Source organism: Myxocyprinus asiaticus, chromosome 48, assembly GCF_019703515.2.
Source record: "Myxocyprinus asiaticus isolate MX2 ecotype Aquarium Trade chromosome 48, UBuf_Myxa_2, whole genome shotgun sequence".
NCBI lineage: Eukaryota > Metazoa > Chordata > Actinopteri > Cypriniformes > Catostomidae > Myxocyprinus > Myxocyprinus asiaticus.
The window spans coordinates 2,508,260-2,524,678 of NC_059391.1; the positions used below are offsets into that span (position 1 = coordinate 2,508,260).

The 16,419-nt window shown below is 34.7% G+C and overlaps 1 protein-coding gene across 2 annotated transcripts in view; it reads left to right on the forward strand.

Annotated features, from left to right (window-relative positions):
* LOC127437228 (anoctamin-3-like) overlaps positions 1-16,419 on the forward strand; it is a 181,882-nt gene that overhangs the window by 39,462 nt on the left and 126,001 nt on the right. For both annotated transcript variants that reach the window (XM_051692036.1, XM_051692037.1), the window contains exons 4-8: positions 198-353; positions 1,353-1,453; positions 7,246-7,290; positions 7,682-7,816; positions 10,687-10,793. In XM_051692036.1, coding sequence (XP_051547996.1) covers positions 198-353; positions 1,353-1,453; positions 7,246-7,290; positions 7,682-7,816; positions 10,687-10,793 — 544 coding nt within the window. The remainder of the gene's footprint in view (positions 1-197; positions 354-1,352; positions 1,454-7,245; positions 7,291-7,681; positions 7,817-10,686; positions 10,794-16,419) is intronic.

Consider the following 16,419-nt stretch of genomic DNA (forward strand, 5'->3'; position numbering starts at 1 on the left):
GCATATTACCAGTCAAATGCATAGGCTTTGTCCTCTGTCCTTATACAGGCAATACAATGACCCAAGATCCGTGTTTGATAATGATTTTTTTATTCAGTGCACATTTTTTGTACATTGGCACTCTTGTTTGTGTCACATTGCTTAAATATCTCAATTGAAAATGTAAAGTCGTAAATAACTGATCTGATTTATTTCAGGGGAACAATCTAGAAAAGCCCTCTGGATTAATGTTTCGAGATGGCAAGAAACGCATCGACTACATATTAGTGTACAAGAAATCCAGTCCTCAGGTGGAGAAGAGATGTACGTTTGAGAGGAACCTGCGAGCAGAAGGTCTCATGCTGGAGAAGGAGGTACACAATGATGTTTCCCTTCTGACCCTAGCCAGCAGTGGTATTTTAAGTGTCAGTTGATTGGTTCATAATTTTTAAGGACATAATGTTTAATAGAAAAGGGAGCTCTTTTGACAGATTGTGAATTCCAGGAGAAAATTAAGTCATTTTAGACATTAACATTTTGTGTGAAATAATAATAATAACAAATTTGAAACAAGAAAATGTATTATTTGCCCCCATGCTGTAGAAAGTAATAATGTCACTTCCTGGGTGTCACAATTTTAGGGAATGTTCCTTGTTCTTAGGGGGAAAATCATGTGGTAACAGGATTGTGCACAAAATGTGGGACAGAGAATATATCTTTTTTTTTTTTTTTTTTTGGTAATTAAAAGTTACATTCTAAAATCTATTTTTTTCTAGGATGTACTGAATACAAATGTACAAAATAATGTCAAATTAAATTGTTTTATTTTGATTGTTGGATACAATATAGGACAAGGTGGTCTTGTCAAAATAATAGCTTATCAAACAGACTGTTTGTGAAAGTTCTTTCTCCAAAGAACATGGGTTTTGTGGCGATTGCTTTATGAACATCAAAATAAATTGATTCATGTCAGTTTGTTTTGTGTTACGTTTGTACGACACACAGTAGCCACCTTTATATAGATGAATGTAAGATTATATGGATCCAACTCGAGAGAAAAGAGCAACATTTTATTTCAGCCAATTTTGTTTTTTAAAGTGAAGTAATAGCTCCAAACTGCTCTATTTTATAATTTTTTCAAAGTACACTGGGATTAAGTAACTTTCTGTTTTTAAGGTGATGCTCATATTTAAATCATCTATTGCCTTTTGCTTCTTTTAATGTAGCGTACAGAGTATGCTTATGAACCTCCGTTCCCAGTGTGCAGAATGATTATGAAAGTACTGATTTTATCTCATCTTGGTTGATAATATGTCCCTCTATGACCATGAGTGCTTTGCACTAATATTGATTTTTGTCATTCATTTGTACAGCCTTCGTTAACCAACAGTGATGTCATGTTTGTGAAGATTCACGCGCCGTGGGACACTCTGTGTAAATATGCCGAGCAGATGAACATCAGAATGCCATTCAGGTAAAGCACTGCTCGCTCGCTCTCTCTCTCTCTCTCTCTCTCTCTCTCTCTCTCTCTCTCTCTCTCTCACACACACACACACACACACACACACACACATCACAAACACACACACACACACAGAGACTGTTCTATAATTGTATTATATGCTGTTCTACTGTACTGTCATACATGTGTACAAGATACAGTATATTGCAGGGGCAGACTGGCCGTCGGGAGCAGCAGGCGTTTTCCTGCTGGGTAATTTGTGCCGTTGCTGCGCAAGTACCGGCCCATCCTACAGGCCATATAGGAGACCTCTCTGGGCTCCAACATGCCCGTGCGGACCCCATTACAGAGTGAATATTCAAAAGACTCTGTTAAATTAACTAATAAATGGCTTTTATTTTGAAAACTGAAATGATTTTTATTTTGAAATTAATTACACATTGTAGCGTATTTCCGCATGTGCACATTAACTCTGTACCTCGCGTGTACCTCATTATTTGACATACAAATCACAATAATGGTGACAACCAAAGACAACATATTAAGTATAGGATGAGCTCTGAATAATCACAAAGTGACAAATAACTGCAAGTTACAACAAATACAATAACAGCAGCATATATACAATCTGCAAACAGTAAAGCTATGAGCAGTATATAATCATTTGCATAATTTATTCATACCGCAAAGCATTAGTGGGAGCTGAAGTGCGGCTTGCTGAATAATGCTCACACGTGATAAAAATGCAGAAAATAAGTCATGAAAAATATTACTTTGTGGCTATTTGAGTCTTTGAGGCTTACTTTGTTTAAAGGAAAGCAAAAGCAGCACTTGTCAAAGCATAGGGCTTTTCACTTTTTCTCAAGAATAATCTTGGGAATAAATTAAATCACTGCAGATATAAAGATGCAAAAAAACTCACATAGAGGGAAAATATGAGCAATTAATCTGCAAAATATCTGCAAAGAGCTACACTTTGGTATGTTTATTTATTTATTTATTTTGTAATATATTTATATTTGTTTATATGTAGATATGTACATATTCTGGCCAACTTTGTTTTCATAGATTTTTAATAAACATTTACACATTTATTATGTGAGTAATTGACATGAAAATTGTCATCAGTGTCCTGCTATGTGACACTTTCTTCATCTAACTATTTTAAACAAAATTGTATGATCTTGTATAGCTATATATACGTATATAATATATTATTATTATACTTGTTGTTTCCACAACCTCATATTAACTAAGACAATAGTTTATTCGCACTTCAAGAAAAAAGTTGAAAGGTGATTAAGATCTTTAAAATCTTTGAAGAAATGTTGACTTGTTACAGCACCTAAAATACACACTTTCCATTGTACTTTCATGTACATTTTAACCTAACATCTGTATGTTGGAAAAAAGTTTTCAGATATGTTATTTGTCTGAGCTATAAAGTGCTTATTTTAGTGCTTTCTTTAAAAAATCCACTCATCACATTTTCAGTGGTTTTATATGTTTTAAAGTTATGACCATTTTTACATTGTGGGGCCGGTTGTCATGACTAGCAGTCAATAGAAATGTCATCTTTTTTCAAACGCAAAAATTTGAAATTGAACTGGAAAATGAAATCAATGAGCCAGTGTGTTATGGTGTGGTGTGTTGCTGGCCAGGTTTGGTGGGCCGCTCTGGGCCAGAAAGGCCAGGGCCACTTTTTAGTCCCAGTCCACCCCTGATATATTGTACTATACTGTCTTATACTGTTTATACTGCTATGCTGTACTGTCCAGTATAATGTGTCTTATTTGTTTTATACTATACTGTTCTATACTATACTTTTCTATACTACACTATATACTATACTATACTATACTATACTATACTTTGACCATGACCATGAGTGCTTTGTTCTGATAATGATTTTTGTCATTCATTTGTACATCCTTCGTTAAACAACATTGATATATTTTTTGTGAAGATTCACTATACTATACTATACTATACTATACTATACTATCCTATACTACATTACACTATACAATACTATACTATACTAAACTTCATAACACTATACAATACTGTACTATTCTATTATGCACTGAAGAAACAAGTTTAAATTTAGAAAGTGGAATTTTCCCCCAATCATCCATTATGTAGGTCTTTAGCTGCACAATTGTATGGGGTCTTCGTTGCTGTATGGTGTCCTTCATAATGCACCATACATTCTCAATTGGAGACAGGTCAGGATTGCAGGCGGGCCAATCTAGCACCCACACTCTCTGCTTACACAGCCAATAATTTGTAATCCGGGCAGTATGTGGTTTGAAGTTGTCCAGCTGGAAAATGCAGGGACGTCCCTGGAAAAGACAGTGCTGGATGGCAGAATATGTTGCTCCAAAATTTTTACATATCTGTCTGCATTCATGGTGTTCTAACAGATGTGCGAGTTACCCATGCCATGGGCACTGACACACCCCTGGCCCATACAGACACTGGCTTTTGGACCTGATGCTGATAACAGCTTGGATGGCCCTTTTCCTCTTTGGCCTGGATAACACGACGGCTATGTTTTTCAAAAACGATTTGAAATGTGGACTCTACAGAACAAAAAACACAGTTACACTCTTCTACTTTCCATCTAAGATGAGACAGAGAGCAGTCGGCAGCGCTTCTGGACAGTGTTGATGTATGGCTTCTGCTTTGCATAGTAAAGTCTTAACTTGCATCTATGGATGCAGTGATGAGTGGTGTTGACTAAAAAAGGTTTACTAAAGTTATCCCAAGCCCATGTTCATGATATCCATTACAGATGAATGATGTTTTTTAAGACAGTGACATCTGAGGGATCAGAGATCAAGTGCATTCAGAAATGGTTTTCATCTTGTCCTTTACGCACTGAGATTTGACCAGATTCCTTGAATCCTTTAACTATATTGTGCATTGTAGAGTCTGAAATGCATAAAATCCTTCCAATTTGTCTTTGGGGAACATTGTTCTTAAAGTGCTGGATTCGCTGCAAATTTACAAGTCTCGAATGATCCTTGCTCTTGAAGGACTAGGCTGTTTTTGGAGGCTCCTTATATACTATGACACGATTGCCTCACCTGTTTAACATCTCCTGTTTCACATTGCCTTTTTATTTCAACTTGTCAAATTATTATTAGTCTTAAATTGCCCCTGTCTCAACTTTTTTGGAGTGTGTTGCAATCATCTGATTTGAAATTACTGTACATTTTCAAAAAACAATGAAATTCACAAGGTAAAACATCATATAATATGTAGTTGTAGTGCTTTCAATATAGCAAAGGGTGATTTACAAATCACTCCTTTTTGTTTTAATTAGCATTTTTCCTACTGTCCCAACTTTTTCGGAATTGGGGTTGTACTATACTATTTTTCATTTCACTATACTATACTATACTATGCTATACTTCATTAAATTATACAATACCATGCTATTCCATACTATACTATACTACACTATAATATACTATTCTTTATTATGGGAATATATGTACACATAGTATGTCCTGTCCTATCCTATGCTATGCTATACTACACTTCCCTATACAATACTATATCATACTATATCACACTATACTATACTTCATTACACTATACAATACCATGCTTTTCCATGATATACTATACTATACTATACTATACTATACTATACTATACTATACTTCATTACACTACACTATACTACACTTCCTTGTACAATAATATATCATGCTATACTTCATTACATTATACTAAACTAAACTATACTGTACTGTGCATTCATATTGGTAACACTTTAGTTTAGGGATCAGAAATGAGACAGTAATTCATGACTAATAATTACAGTTGTAAATGACTAGTTATGGACTTGTTTGGCATTATAAAGTATTTATCAGGCCTTTATTGGCTGATTTCTTATTCTTGCTTTATAGCCCCTTTATATTTGCTTTTGTCATAACAATGAATTGCTAAGCTATAAACAAAACATATCAGTAGCTAGTATGATGCAAAACACATCTTTTATAGGTTCTCAGTACTCTGTGTGAATGTGTGGCTTATTAGTATGAAATACATGTAGAATATTATATTTCAACAAAGCAGGGAAGGTTAGGGTTAGGTTTAGGGGTAGAGGTTGGTGTAGGGTGTTTGTGGGACTCTAAATAAACACAATAAACATGCTGCATTGACGCCCCTATACTGTAAGGTAATATTTAATCAGATGTGAAAATAGCATTTAACACTATTTGCCCTTAGTGCAAAGAGGATGCTTTTTGTTGCTATTTACACTAAGCAACAAAAGTCTCTGGCTTCTATATTTATTTTATACTTATAAGTTGCACATTCACATAGTGTAATGAGAACCTATAAAGGATGTATTCTGCACCTTACTAGCTATTAGTACATTTTGCTTTTACCTAATAAGTTAATAGTTATGGTAAAACATATCTAAACATATATAAAAAGGCTATTAGGCAATGGTAAGAAATTAACGAACAAAGGACTAATAAATACCTTATAATTACCTAACAAAATCCCCTTGCAAGTCCAATTATTAGTAAATAATTAGTATCTAATTTCTGATCCCTAAAATAAAGTGTTACCGTAATATTTGTATAAATACTGTATATTTAACACGTTAAACAAAAATTATTAATGAGATTAAATTACATTTCTAAGCCCTAATATATATATATATATATATATATATATATATATATATATATATATATATATATATATATATATATATATATATATATATATATATATATTTGTATTATATTATATACTGTAGAATGTATTATACTATAATATACTATGCTATACTCTACTATACTATACTGCAGTGTATGAGTACTAGATATATTATACTACACTGTCCTATCCTATACTCAGTGTTGGGGAGTAACGAAATACATGTAACAGGATTACGTATTTAAAATACAAAATATAAGTAACTGTATTCCACTACAGTTACAATTTAATCATTGGTAATTACAATACAGTTACATTCAAAAAGTATTTTGATTACTGAAGAGATTACTTTGCATTTTATTGTCATTTGTTTCATTTAATATTTAGTCCTTTCAGATGGAAAACATTTATACATATAAATGATGCGATACAAAGTGCATTTGAACAGCGGTGAAACACTTTCTTATGATGTGTTACATTCATACGAGCAGACAGAGAAGTAAGTTTGGGGCAGAAGAAATAGAAATAAACCTTGTGTAAAGTGTCAGCTTTATGCTAAGATAAAATGCTATTTCTAGCCATTTTACATGCACATGTTACCAGACACGATCATATTTTTTATCAAGAAAATTCACGTTGGATCATAATTTCTTTTTTTCTAGTAAGAGCTTTGATATTAGAGCAAAAATCATATTCTTGATAATAATTTTCTTATTGTTTTCCTGTAAAGATATCTAAAAATCCTTAAAACAAGATCAGTTTGATTTATCTTGTTTTAGAAACAACAATGCATAAGATATTTAGGTTTTTCAGAGAATGTATTTTTAACATGTGTATTTTGTCTTACTGTACTAACAGAGTTCTTATAGTCAAAACAAGTGAAAAAATCTACCAGTGATGAAGAAGTAATCCAAAGTATTTAGAATATGTTACTGACCTTGAGTAATCTAACGGAATACGTTACAAATGACATTTTACAGCATGTATTCTGTAATCTGTAGTGGAATACATTTCAAAAGTAACCCTCCCAACACTTCCTATACTGTACTGTACGATATTTTGCATATTAAATGTAATATCATATACTAAACCATGATATGATATATATATTGTTATAGGAAAAAGTGTTACTTTACAGACTGGAAGAAAAAGACTATGGGCAGGTAAGACATCACAAAGTTATTACTGTTTCCACATATTTAGCTAGAGTTTAATTATTTTATTCACATTTTATATGCATTTCCATCTCATTCAGTTGCTTTGTTTTGTACATCATACACTATATTTATGACTCAGTCTGCTGAATGGTAGGGAATTAAGATTTTATAACAGCAATTAGTGTGGATATTTTTTGTGTGTCTCTGGGGACTAAATCACCTTTGAGTTAATCAGGCTTGATTTAATTTGCCTCAAAATGGAATTCAATCCTAGAAGACACCATGAGTGTGTGAAGGATAAACAGCCAATAATAACTCTGCTGTGTCATTTTGTAGCATGCTTGATGGAGATAATGCCTCAGTTTTCACAAATGCTAATATGGATGTATCTCTGCAGTCTATTTCAGCTGAAACGTCGTCAGTTGAAGAGTTGGCTGCCCAGGAACCCGATGAAACTTGATAAAGGGGCATTACCAGATCTGGAGGATACCGACTGCTACACAGCTCCCTTCAGCCGGGCCAGGATGCACCAGTACTTCCCCTTCTTTTACCTTGTCATTACCAAATGTATAAAGTACCTGTAATAACACATTATGTGGTGTTATTACACAATGAACCCTATTTTAAAAGTGCTGGCGCTAAGTGCAGCGCTATGCTTTAGGTCAGGGGTGGGGAACCTTTTTCCCATTAAGGGCCATTCGAGTATTTACGAAATTATTCGGGGGCCATACATTTGCTTGCAGTTTCTGATTGTGGGTTACAATTAGTGTATGCGTTCTGTTACGTGCTCACATACCAAGAAAAGCACTGAAAGTTCTGTCTATTATACAATCCCTTACAAAAAATCTAGGGTTCTAGCAAACTAGCCACAAACTTGCACTCATTATTTTTACATGCAAAGGAGCTTGGATTTGCCACAAATGTTTGCCAGAAGTTTGCAGCTCTTCACCGCTAGTGGTGAACCTGCAGCGAAACTTTGGCAACAATGGACAATTTGACGCAAAGCTCATTCGCATGTGAAAATGCTCAGTGGCGAATTTGCGGCAAGTTTGCGGCAAATTTGCAATGGACTCCCGATTTTTGCAAGCGATGTTTTGCGTTGTTATCAAATTATTTTTAATCATTGTTTTAATTTAATTTTTTTACAGTTAATTGAATCAAGGGCATTTTTTTGCTTTTCAACTTATTTCTCTAATGGCATCGTGAGCCAGGTAAAATAGTCTTGTGGGTCTTATACAGCCCTGAGGCCTGACGTCCCCAACCCCTGCTTTAAATCATAAGAGTAAAGTCAATGGACTCGGCCATGAAGTTTTGGTATTTTCGTGCAAGCATGCGCTAAGTCTAGGCACAAGTGAGTTTGCCGAAATTTCGTGTGCAAAGCGCTAATGGGCCGGGTCAAGTGCAATTTTATTCTGAGGTTCTCCTCCAGTTATTGCACCGTCTGCGTCCTATTATATAGTCCATTCCCTATCAAGCAGACAAGCAATGTTACTGGACAGTATTTAATTAATTAGAAGAATAGAAATATGGATTTACCTCATTTGTGCATTAACTGCATCCTTGTTGAATGTCAGGCATACTATTTCTATGACAGCACTGAAAACAGACCTGCTTCTCAGATGTCTTAGGGCAATGACCTAATTCTCAGGAAAATAGCAAATTGCGCTTTAAGCCCTGCATTACCATACAATACACCCACAGTTTACACACATACACTCACAGATAGCGCAAACACTCCCTCCCTAGCAAATGCAAGAAAATAGAGCCCTATATGTTGTTACAGGAGCCAATTATTGTAATTGGGTACTTTATTTAGAATAATTTTAAATTACAGTGAGTATGCATTTCGTCCGTTTCTGACCGATAACTCATGATTTTAATTCAGAATCATTCAGCCTAGAATGTTTATGGATTTTGTAAAAGTTGTATAGTAAAATTGTGTTTCCTTTTCAAATTGTAGTGAAGTTCAGATGAACATTTATACTAAAGGAAAGTAGTAATATTCCAAAAATCTATATTAATTAAGTACAGTAATTACTTATTTTAGATTTTTTTATTGTACACGTCTTAAAATCACTTTATCTTAAATAATATTATGTGTATTGCATATACATAACAACACTTGTCATTGCACAGCAGTAATTTGCTTGCTCTGAATATGATACTATAATTAAATAGTCATGGCCTCGTATGGATTTCAGTCCTGCTTTGCTCAATTCAGCTCATGGGACGTACAGTGTTAACAGTGTTCAGCCTCAGCTAACCCTTTCTGGCAGATTTTATGATGGAGGCATTGGCAAACTGTGTACTTGACCCTGATGACTGTTTGTGAATGCATGAGTACAGTTCAGACATCACAGTTAATACATTGCTTCATTCATAAAGAACTGTGTCCTGGGGTTTCAGTAGAAGTGGTGCTGTTATATAGTAAGGTTATATAAGGTTAGCCAGACATTTTGTATGTTTAGTCATAATCTTTGATAGAAATGTAGAAAAAAGGCAAGAGTTTACCCAATTCATCACAACCTGAAACAAACACATAATAGATCATTACTAGATATTTACATTTTCCGACAGGTGAAAATCATACTCATAGCATACCTCTCTCCTCAATAAGCTAAAGCAAGCACCACAAATGATATGCAAAATATGCAAAGATGACAAATTAATAGGATGAATCTCACAAAACTTATCGGAACAATACAGTATATTTCACCCCAAAATTACAGGAATCAAATAAGAAATTAGAATCTTATATATTTTTTTATTACAAGTAGGCAAATCCTTACTGTAATATGTCCAAATCTTTTATTATTAAATTTGTTTGTAATTCTTTGTATTCTCAAAAGTGATTGTGATTAGATTCTCCCTACTGTAATACAAAGATTTGATTTTATTTAATAATTAAAATCAGCATAAATTAAAGGCATTACCAAAAATACCACTGTGATGTATAAATACTTTAGAATTGAAAAAAATGTATTTTCTTGCCTTACGTTAATGACAGTTATTTATTTATTTACATTTTCAACATTTCTGTAAAGAGAATTTGAGGGAAATATGTGCTTAATTGTTATTAAGTCAAAAAATCTTAATGGTCCCATAATTTCATATTTCTTTCTTTTGATTTTGTGATGAAATTTGAGCTGTACCTGTTCTTGACAGGTTTCATAAAATTCACACAGGATGAACGACAGAGACAGATGCATGTTTTAAACCACACAATCTGCTTTATGACCAGCGCTGCTGCCCTCTGACCTTTTATGTATGGGAGTCCAGATATAATTTAACATTTACACTGACATCCTAAAGCTCTGATTCCTGATGATCAGACTACTGATGTAATGTATTTTACTATATCTAGTATAATAAATCTATGTTATGTACTTTATTCTCTTGTAGTTTTACCATCAACAACAGAGAGACGTTTTTCTCAAACTCAACCAGGAGCAGAATAGTGCATCACGTACTACAGCGGACTAAGTACGAGGACGGCAAGTCTAAGATGGGTAAGACAGCAGTCCAACCTAAAACAAACCTCTTCACACATCAGACGCAGTCTGTTCTCATTCTGCAGTGTCTCTGTATATCACATATAATCATATAAATCATCTCCGCCAATAATCACACTATAGAACTTTATGTCCAGTAAGAGTTATTAAAGAGATTGAAATATAAATATGTACACTATATAGTACACTATATCATGCTTTTGTGTGCAAATGAGGCAGTTTAGAACTGAAACATAAAAATTGAAATCACATGTATGCAAAAATCCCAGGCTTAAGCAGAAGTCTCCATTTGCCCTCCATTTATTCTAAAACAATTGAGATATTAAAAAGATCTCATTTGTGATTTTCCTTTATGAGTCTCAGTTTGTTGAACATTGCTGAAATAATATTTTGGAGAGTGATGTATCATGCCAGCTGTATTTACAATGTCTTGCAGTGTCCCTTTAAACTTTTTAACTGAATATGGGCTTTAGCTCCTAATCTCTCTTAAAGGGATAGTTCACCCAAAAATGAAAATTCTCTAATCATTTACTCACCCTCATGATATCACAGGTGTGTTTGACTTTCTTTCTTCACCAGAACACATTTGAAGAAAAATAGAAAACATCTCAGCTCAATAGGTCCTGAAAATGCAAGTGAATGGAGATTTCTCTTTTGAATCTCCAAAAATCACAGACAGTCAGCATAAATGTCATCAATACGACTCCAGCTGTTAAATGAAAGTCTTCTAAAGTGATACGATCGCTTTTGGTGCAAAAAATATAAATATTTAAGCACTTTTTTTAACTATAATCCAACGCAGAAGAGGGTGGAGACCAAGCGGTCTCTCGTATGACGTGTTCGTGTTGCCATGGATACTGAGGTAATCTCACGTTCTCCACTCGGTTGAAACATCCAGGATAAGCACACAAATGCACCATTGTGAGTAAATAAACAGATAATAACAGATCTAAACCAAAACCAACCAAGCTACTGTACAGCGTTCCTCCTTTTCACTTGTAAACAGCGCTGCTCTTTCAGCTGTGACACACGTGTGTCAGTTCTCGCGTGTTTCAAATGCCAATGCAATTACGTCACACGCACATACTGCTGCCAACCGGAAGCATGATTTTGAGTTTAAAAAAGTACTTAAATATTTATCTTTTTCACACCAAAAGTGATCGTGTCACTTTAGAAGACATTAATTTAACAGCTGGTGTGGTATGGATGATGTTTATGCTGACTGTCTTTGATGTTTGAAGCTTCAAAAGAGAAATCTCCATTCATTTGCATTTTAAGGAACTACTGAGCTAAGATATTTTTATATTTTTCTTCAAATGTATTCTGCTGAAGAAAGAAAGTCATACACACCTGGGATATCATGAGGGTGAGTAAATGATGAGAGAATTTTCATTTTGGGTGAACTAACCCTTTAAAGTCCTCTTATTGTTGATGTCGCGCTCGTGTCCTTCTTTTTGGCGCTCATATCTGTCTACTCTTGCGTTTCTCTGCTGATTAAAGTTGGTCTTGCAAGTGGGATTTTCATGTTAACAGATTAATACTCAGACTGCATCAGATTGGGACTCAAAATCCTCCATAATTCCCTGCAGCTCAACACAGTGTCTCGTCAGATAATTCAAAACAGCTGTCGAAAACGAAACGCATAGTAGTTTACAAATTTTACATTTAGCCAACAAGTAAATTGTTATTTCTTAGCTGTCTAAGTGTCTCCTTGTTGCTTGTTTATTCTATAACTTTGGTACTGTCTATACTTTGGACCGTCACATGTGCTCTTTAATGATTTAGATGCTGCAGCTCAAAGTTTTTTTTTCTGAAAATTGTTCTTCAAGTTTTTTTTTTTTCATTAAGACTTTATTAGGTGTCATTTTATCATTATTGTTATGATGTGCCCCTTGCCTGATAATCACCAACCAAGTGTCGCACAGTTGACAGTCGCTAGGACAACTAGTTAGCTAGCTAGCTTAGGCTACATTTCTTGTCTGTTAGCTTTCAACCCTTACAAAAAACAAAAACAAAAAAAAAATCTAGAGTTGCCACAAACTTGCTGCAAACTTGCCACAAATTTGCCACTCATTAATTTTTACATGCAAATGAGCTTTGTGGCAAACTCTTCATTGTTGCCAAAGGTTTGCTGCAGGTTCATCACTTCCGGTAAAGAACTGCAAACTTCTGGTAAACATTTGCGGAGAATAACAAGCTAATTTACATTTGAAAATAACGAGTGGTGAATTTGCAGCAAGTTTGCAGCAACTCTAGATTTTTGTGTAAGTGAGGCTAAATGCTAGTGCACTTCTAAAACTTGACAAAATCAACTTTTAGTAGATATACTCATCTTCAAAGTACAGTTTTTCTCATCCATAATAATAACAAATCCATGGGTGTTTTGACATCACAACCCTTACAAAAATCAAGAATTCTGGCAAATTTGCTGCAAGCTCGCTACTGATTATTTTCACATGCAGATCAGCTTTGCGACAAACTCTTTACTGTTGCCAAATGTTTGCTGCAAGTTTACCACTACCGGTGAACAGCTGCAAACTTCTGGCAAACATATGCGGCAACGCTCATTTGCACAGCTCGTATGAAAAGGTACAACTTAAATCCCCATAGAGACCAAACAAACAACAAACATAATTTCAAATCGATACAATACAGACATCACATTTTAGCTAGACTCCTATCCAACACTTTATTTTATGCAAGGAAATTTGGCTCATTCCATATTTATTTATGCAATACAAAAAAATAACAGATGTTTGTCAATAACCTGTAAAATGCTTCCCTCGTCTCGTTCCAAACCCCAAAGTTATTTTCCTATTAAAATCATGGTAAGGTTGAGGGTTTGGCTAAGGGGTTACACTTTATGGTTAGGTTTTAGGTTTAGGTTTGGGGTTTAGGTTGGAGTTGTACAAATTGTAATATCATTGTTTGATGGTTTGTTTATTTTTCTCAGTGAGAGTAAAAATCGTACATTTTTGGGTGAGCCAACTCATACGATTCTTATGATTTCGCCATATCATACTATTTTTATGACTTATGAGAATTTCGTTGACAATTTCATTTTTTTTTTTTTTTTATTATTCTTTTTATTTCTAGACAATTCAAGAGCTCAACTAAATATGGCAGAGTCTATTTGCACCAAGTGCTAATAGCGACAGATGCTGTTTATACTAAGTGTAAAAAGCAGCAAAAAGCATCTTTTTTGCACTAAGTGCAAATAGTGTTTTTATTGTGTTTAGTCGCACAGACACCCTACACCAGCCCCTACCCCTAAACCTAACCATACCTTACAAAAATTCACCATGGTTTTACTATAGTAAGCATAGGATCATCATGGTATTTTGTAGTAAAATCATAGTAACCACAAAATTAAACATGGTTACTATATTAACAACATATTAGTAACACCGTGTTACTTTAATTGCATCAAAACATCAAAATAGCTTCTGCCAAAAAAACATGGTTACTACAAAATTACTAACGTAAAACCATAGGTAATTTTACCCAGATCAAACACTTCTCTCAACTCCCTGACCTTCACTGTGACCAAATCACTGTGAGGATCACTTTTATTTATTATCATAAGTAGTATTATAGGAAATATTAAGAGTGGAGACATGGGAAAAAGTATGACGCAATGTGGGATTCGAACCGGATCGCCTGCTTGACAATGTATCCTCACATCGTCGTAATACTCTGAGCTACTACAGCGACATGTGAGGGCGCAATTTGTTATAAACTCGTGTTTCCACCAGACTACTGGAGTGCAAGTAGTCACCCTGTTCTCCTGGGTAGGGTTGCACCAGCTGTGCATAAGTTCTTACGTAAGTTAGGACGTAAAGTTCACACTAAGGGCTTAGTAACTACTGGTTAGTTTGTAACTAAGTCAGTGCTTAATTTGGTTGCACCACCTGTTCTTAAGGCAAGACTTAACTAGTAGGTCATAAACTCTCCATAAAGTAATGTGTAGTCACATAATATGACGTTTACCTGTATTGATCCAATAAACAGCCTTGACATTTGTACAAAGAAGTGTTAAACAGCCGTGAATTTCAGTTTGATCTTGTTACAGTTGATGTTCAAACCTTGTTTGCTCACGTAACTGTCAGCTGTAATAAGTTAAATCCCCATTAAAATACAATACATAATAAAAGTAGATTTGATAAAAAGTATATTTGCCCTGTGTAAATAACAATATTATAGGAACTGTATCTAAAATAAATAAGGGGTGATAAATAAATACTAATACAACAGGCTGGAAAAACAGACATTTATTCATTTTAATATCCTATATATATATTTGGAATGTGTTGAAACTTGACACCGGGTGACACACCCTGAAAACTGCACCATTAGATCGGTTTCATGCTGAAGAGCCGCTTAAAAGTATGTTTTTTCTCTCTCTCTCTCTCTCTCTCTCTCTCTCTCGTAAATATCAACATCATAATGTATGTGAAAATGATTGATGCCCATCATGCAAAACATGAGCTCACTAATGTCATTAAATGAGTCTGCTTTTTCATTCCATCCGTTACTCCTGGTCGGAGGCTTCCGTAAATATTTAGTTTATATGTAGGATTACGTTCTACCTAAGTTTAATGGTGCAATGCTCAAATATTTATTAGTGCATACATTGTGACTAAGTGCTCATTTACGCCACAACTAGGCTTAGTTTGAACTTACGCACAGCTGGTGCAACCGGCCCCTGTTCTCTTAACCCACTAAACGTCTAACCCGTTAACCAGTTCAACGTCTCCGCCCCATTGCGAAAAATTCAAATATGCCCACCTTCATTTGACCAGCAGTTGACCCCTAAGAAATTTGTCATGGCTGACTTGAGCTTGGTCTCAGCAATGGTGTGTAAATAGTATAGTAGTATAAATAGCCTTTGCCAACAAGATGGGCTATTGGCACTTAGTGTATAATTGTATAAATATTTGACATATGTAATTCAGTAATTTCCCCATATCTGCCACTGTCGATCCTGGTATTGTAAGTCAGTGGATAAATACATGAATCAGCAAGGAGCAAAATGCATGATTGATTGGTCTAGTGGTAACCTTTTGAGATCACATGGGTTTCAGGTTTAAGTCTTATTAAATATAAATTTTATTTTAATAAACCAAGATTGCATCTGCATTTCTGTGAATGTATCACGAGCAGGGACACATTTGTTAGCTTTTTTGTTTTGGGATTTCATTGGAACGGGTGGCAAGTGGGAGGAACGAGTTGAATGTGCATCTTTCAATGCCACTGATAGCTATACCTGCCAACACTCCTGATTTTACCTGGTTTCTCCTGATTTTCCACCCCTCCTCCCGCTGTACTCCCGATTTACAATTTCTCCCAATAAACTCATGATTTTCTGCATCCACACTTCACTCACACGGGATTGTCCCTTATTTAAATATGAAATGATGCATCCTGTATCGAATCAATACGGGACACGATTTGTCCCGTAAGCTGGTCAGATAGCATCACGGTGAAATCGTTCCAAATCATTAATTTAACAATTATATAAGTTGGAAAAATTTTATACGGTGGGTAAGGGCTCATCTGAAAAGTCCACATATTGTGCTGAAACTATGGAATTTTGTATAAAAACAATTTTTTCAATATAAAT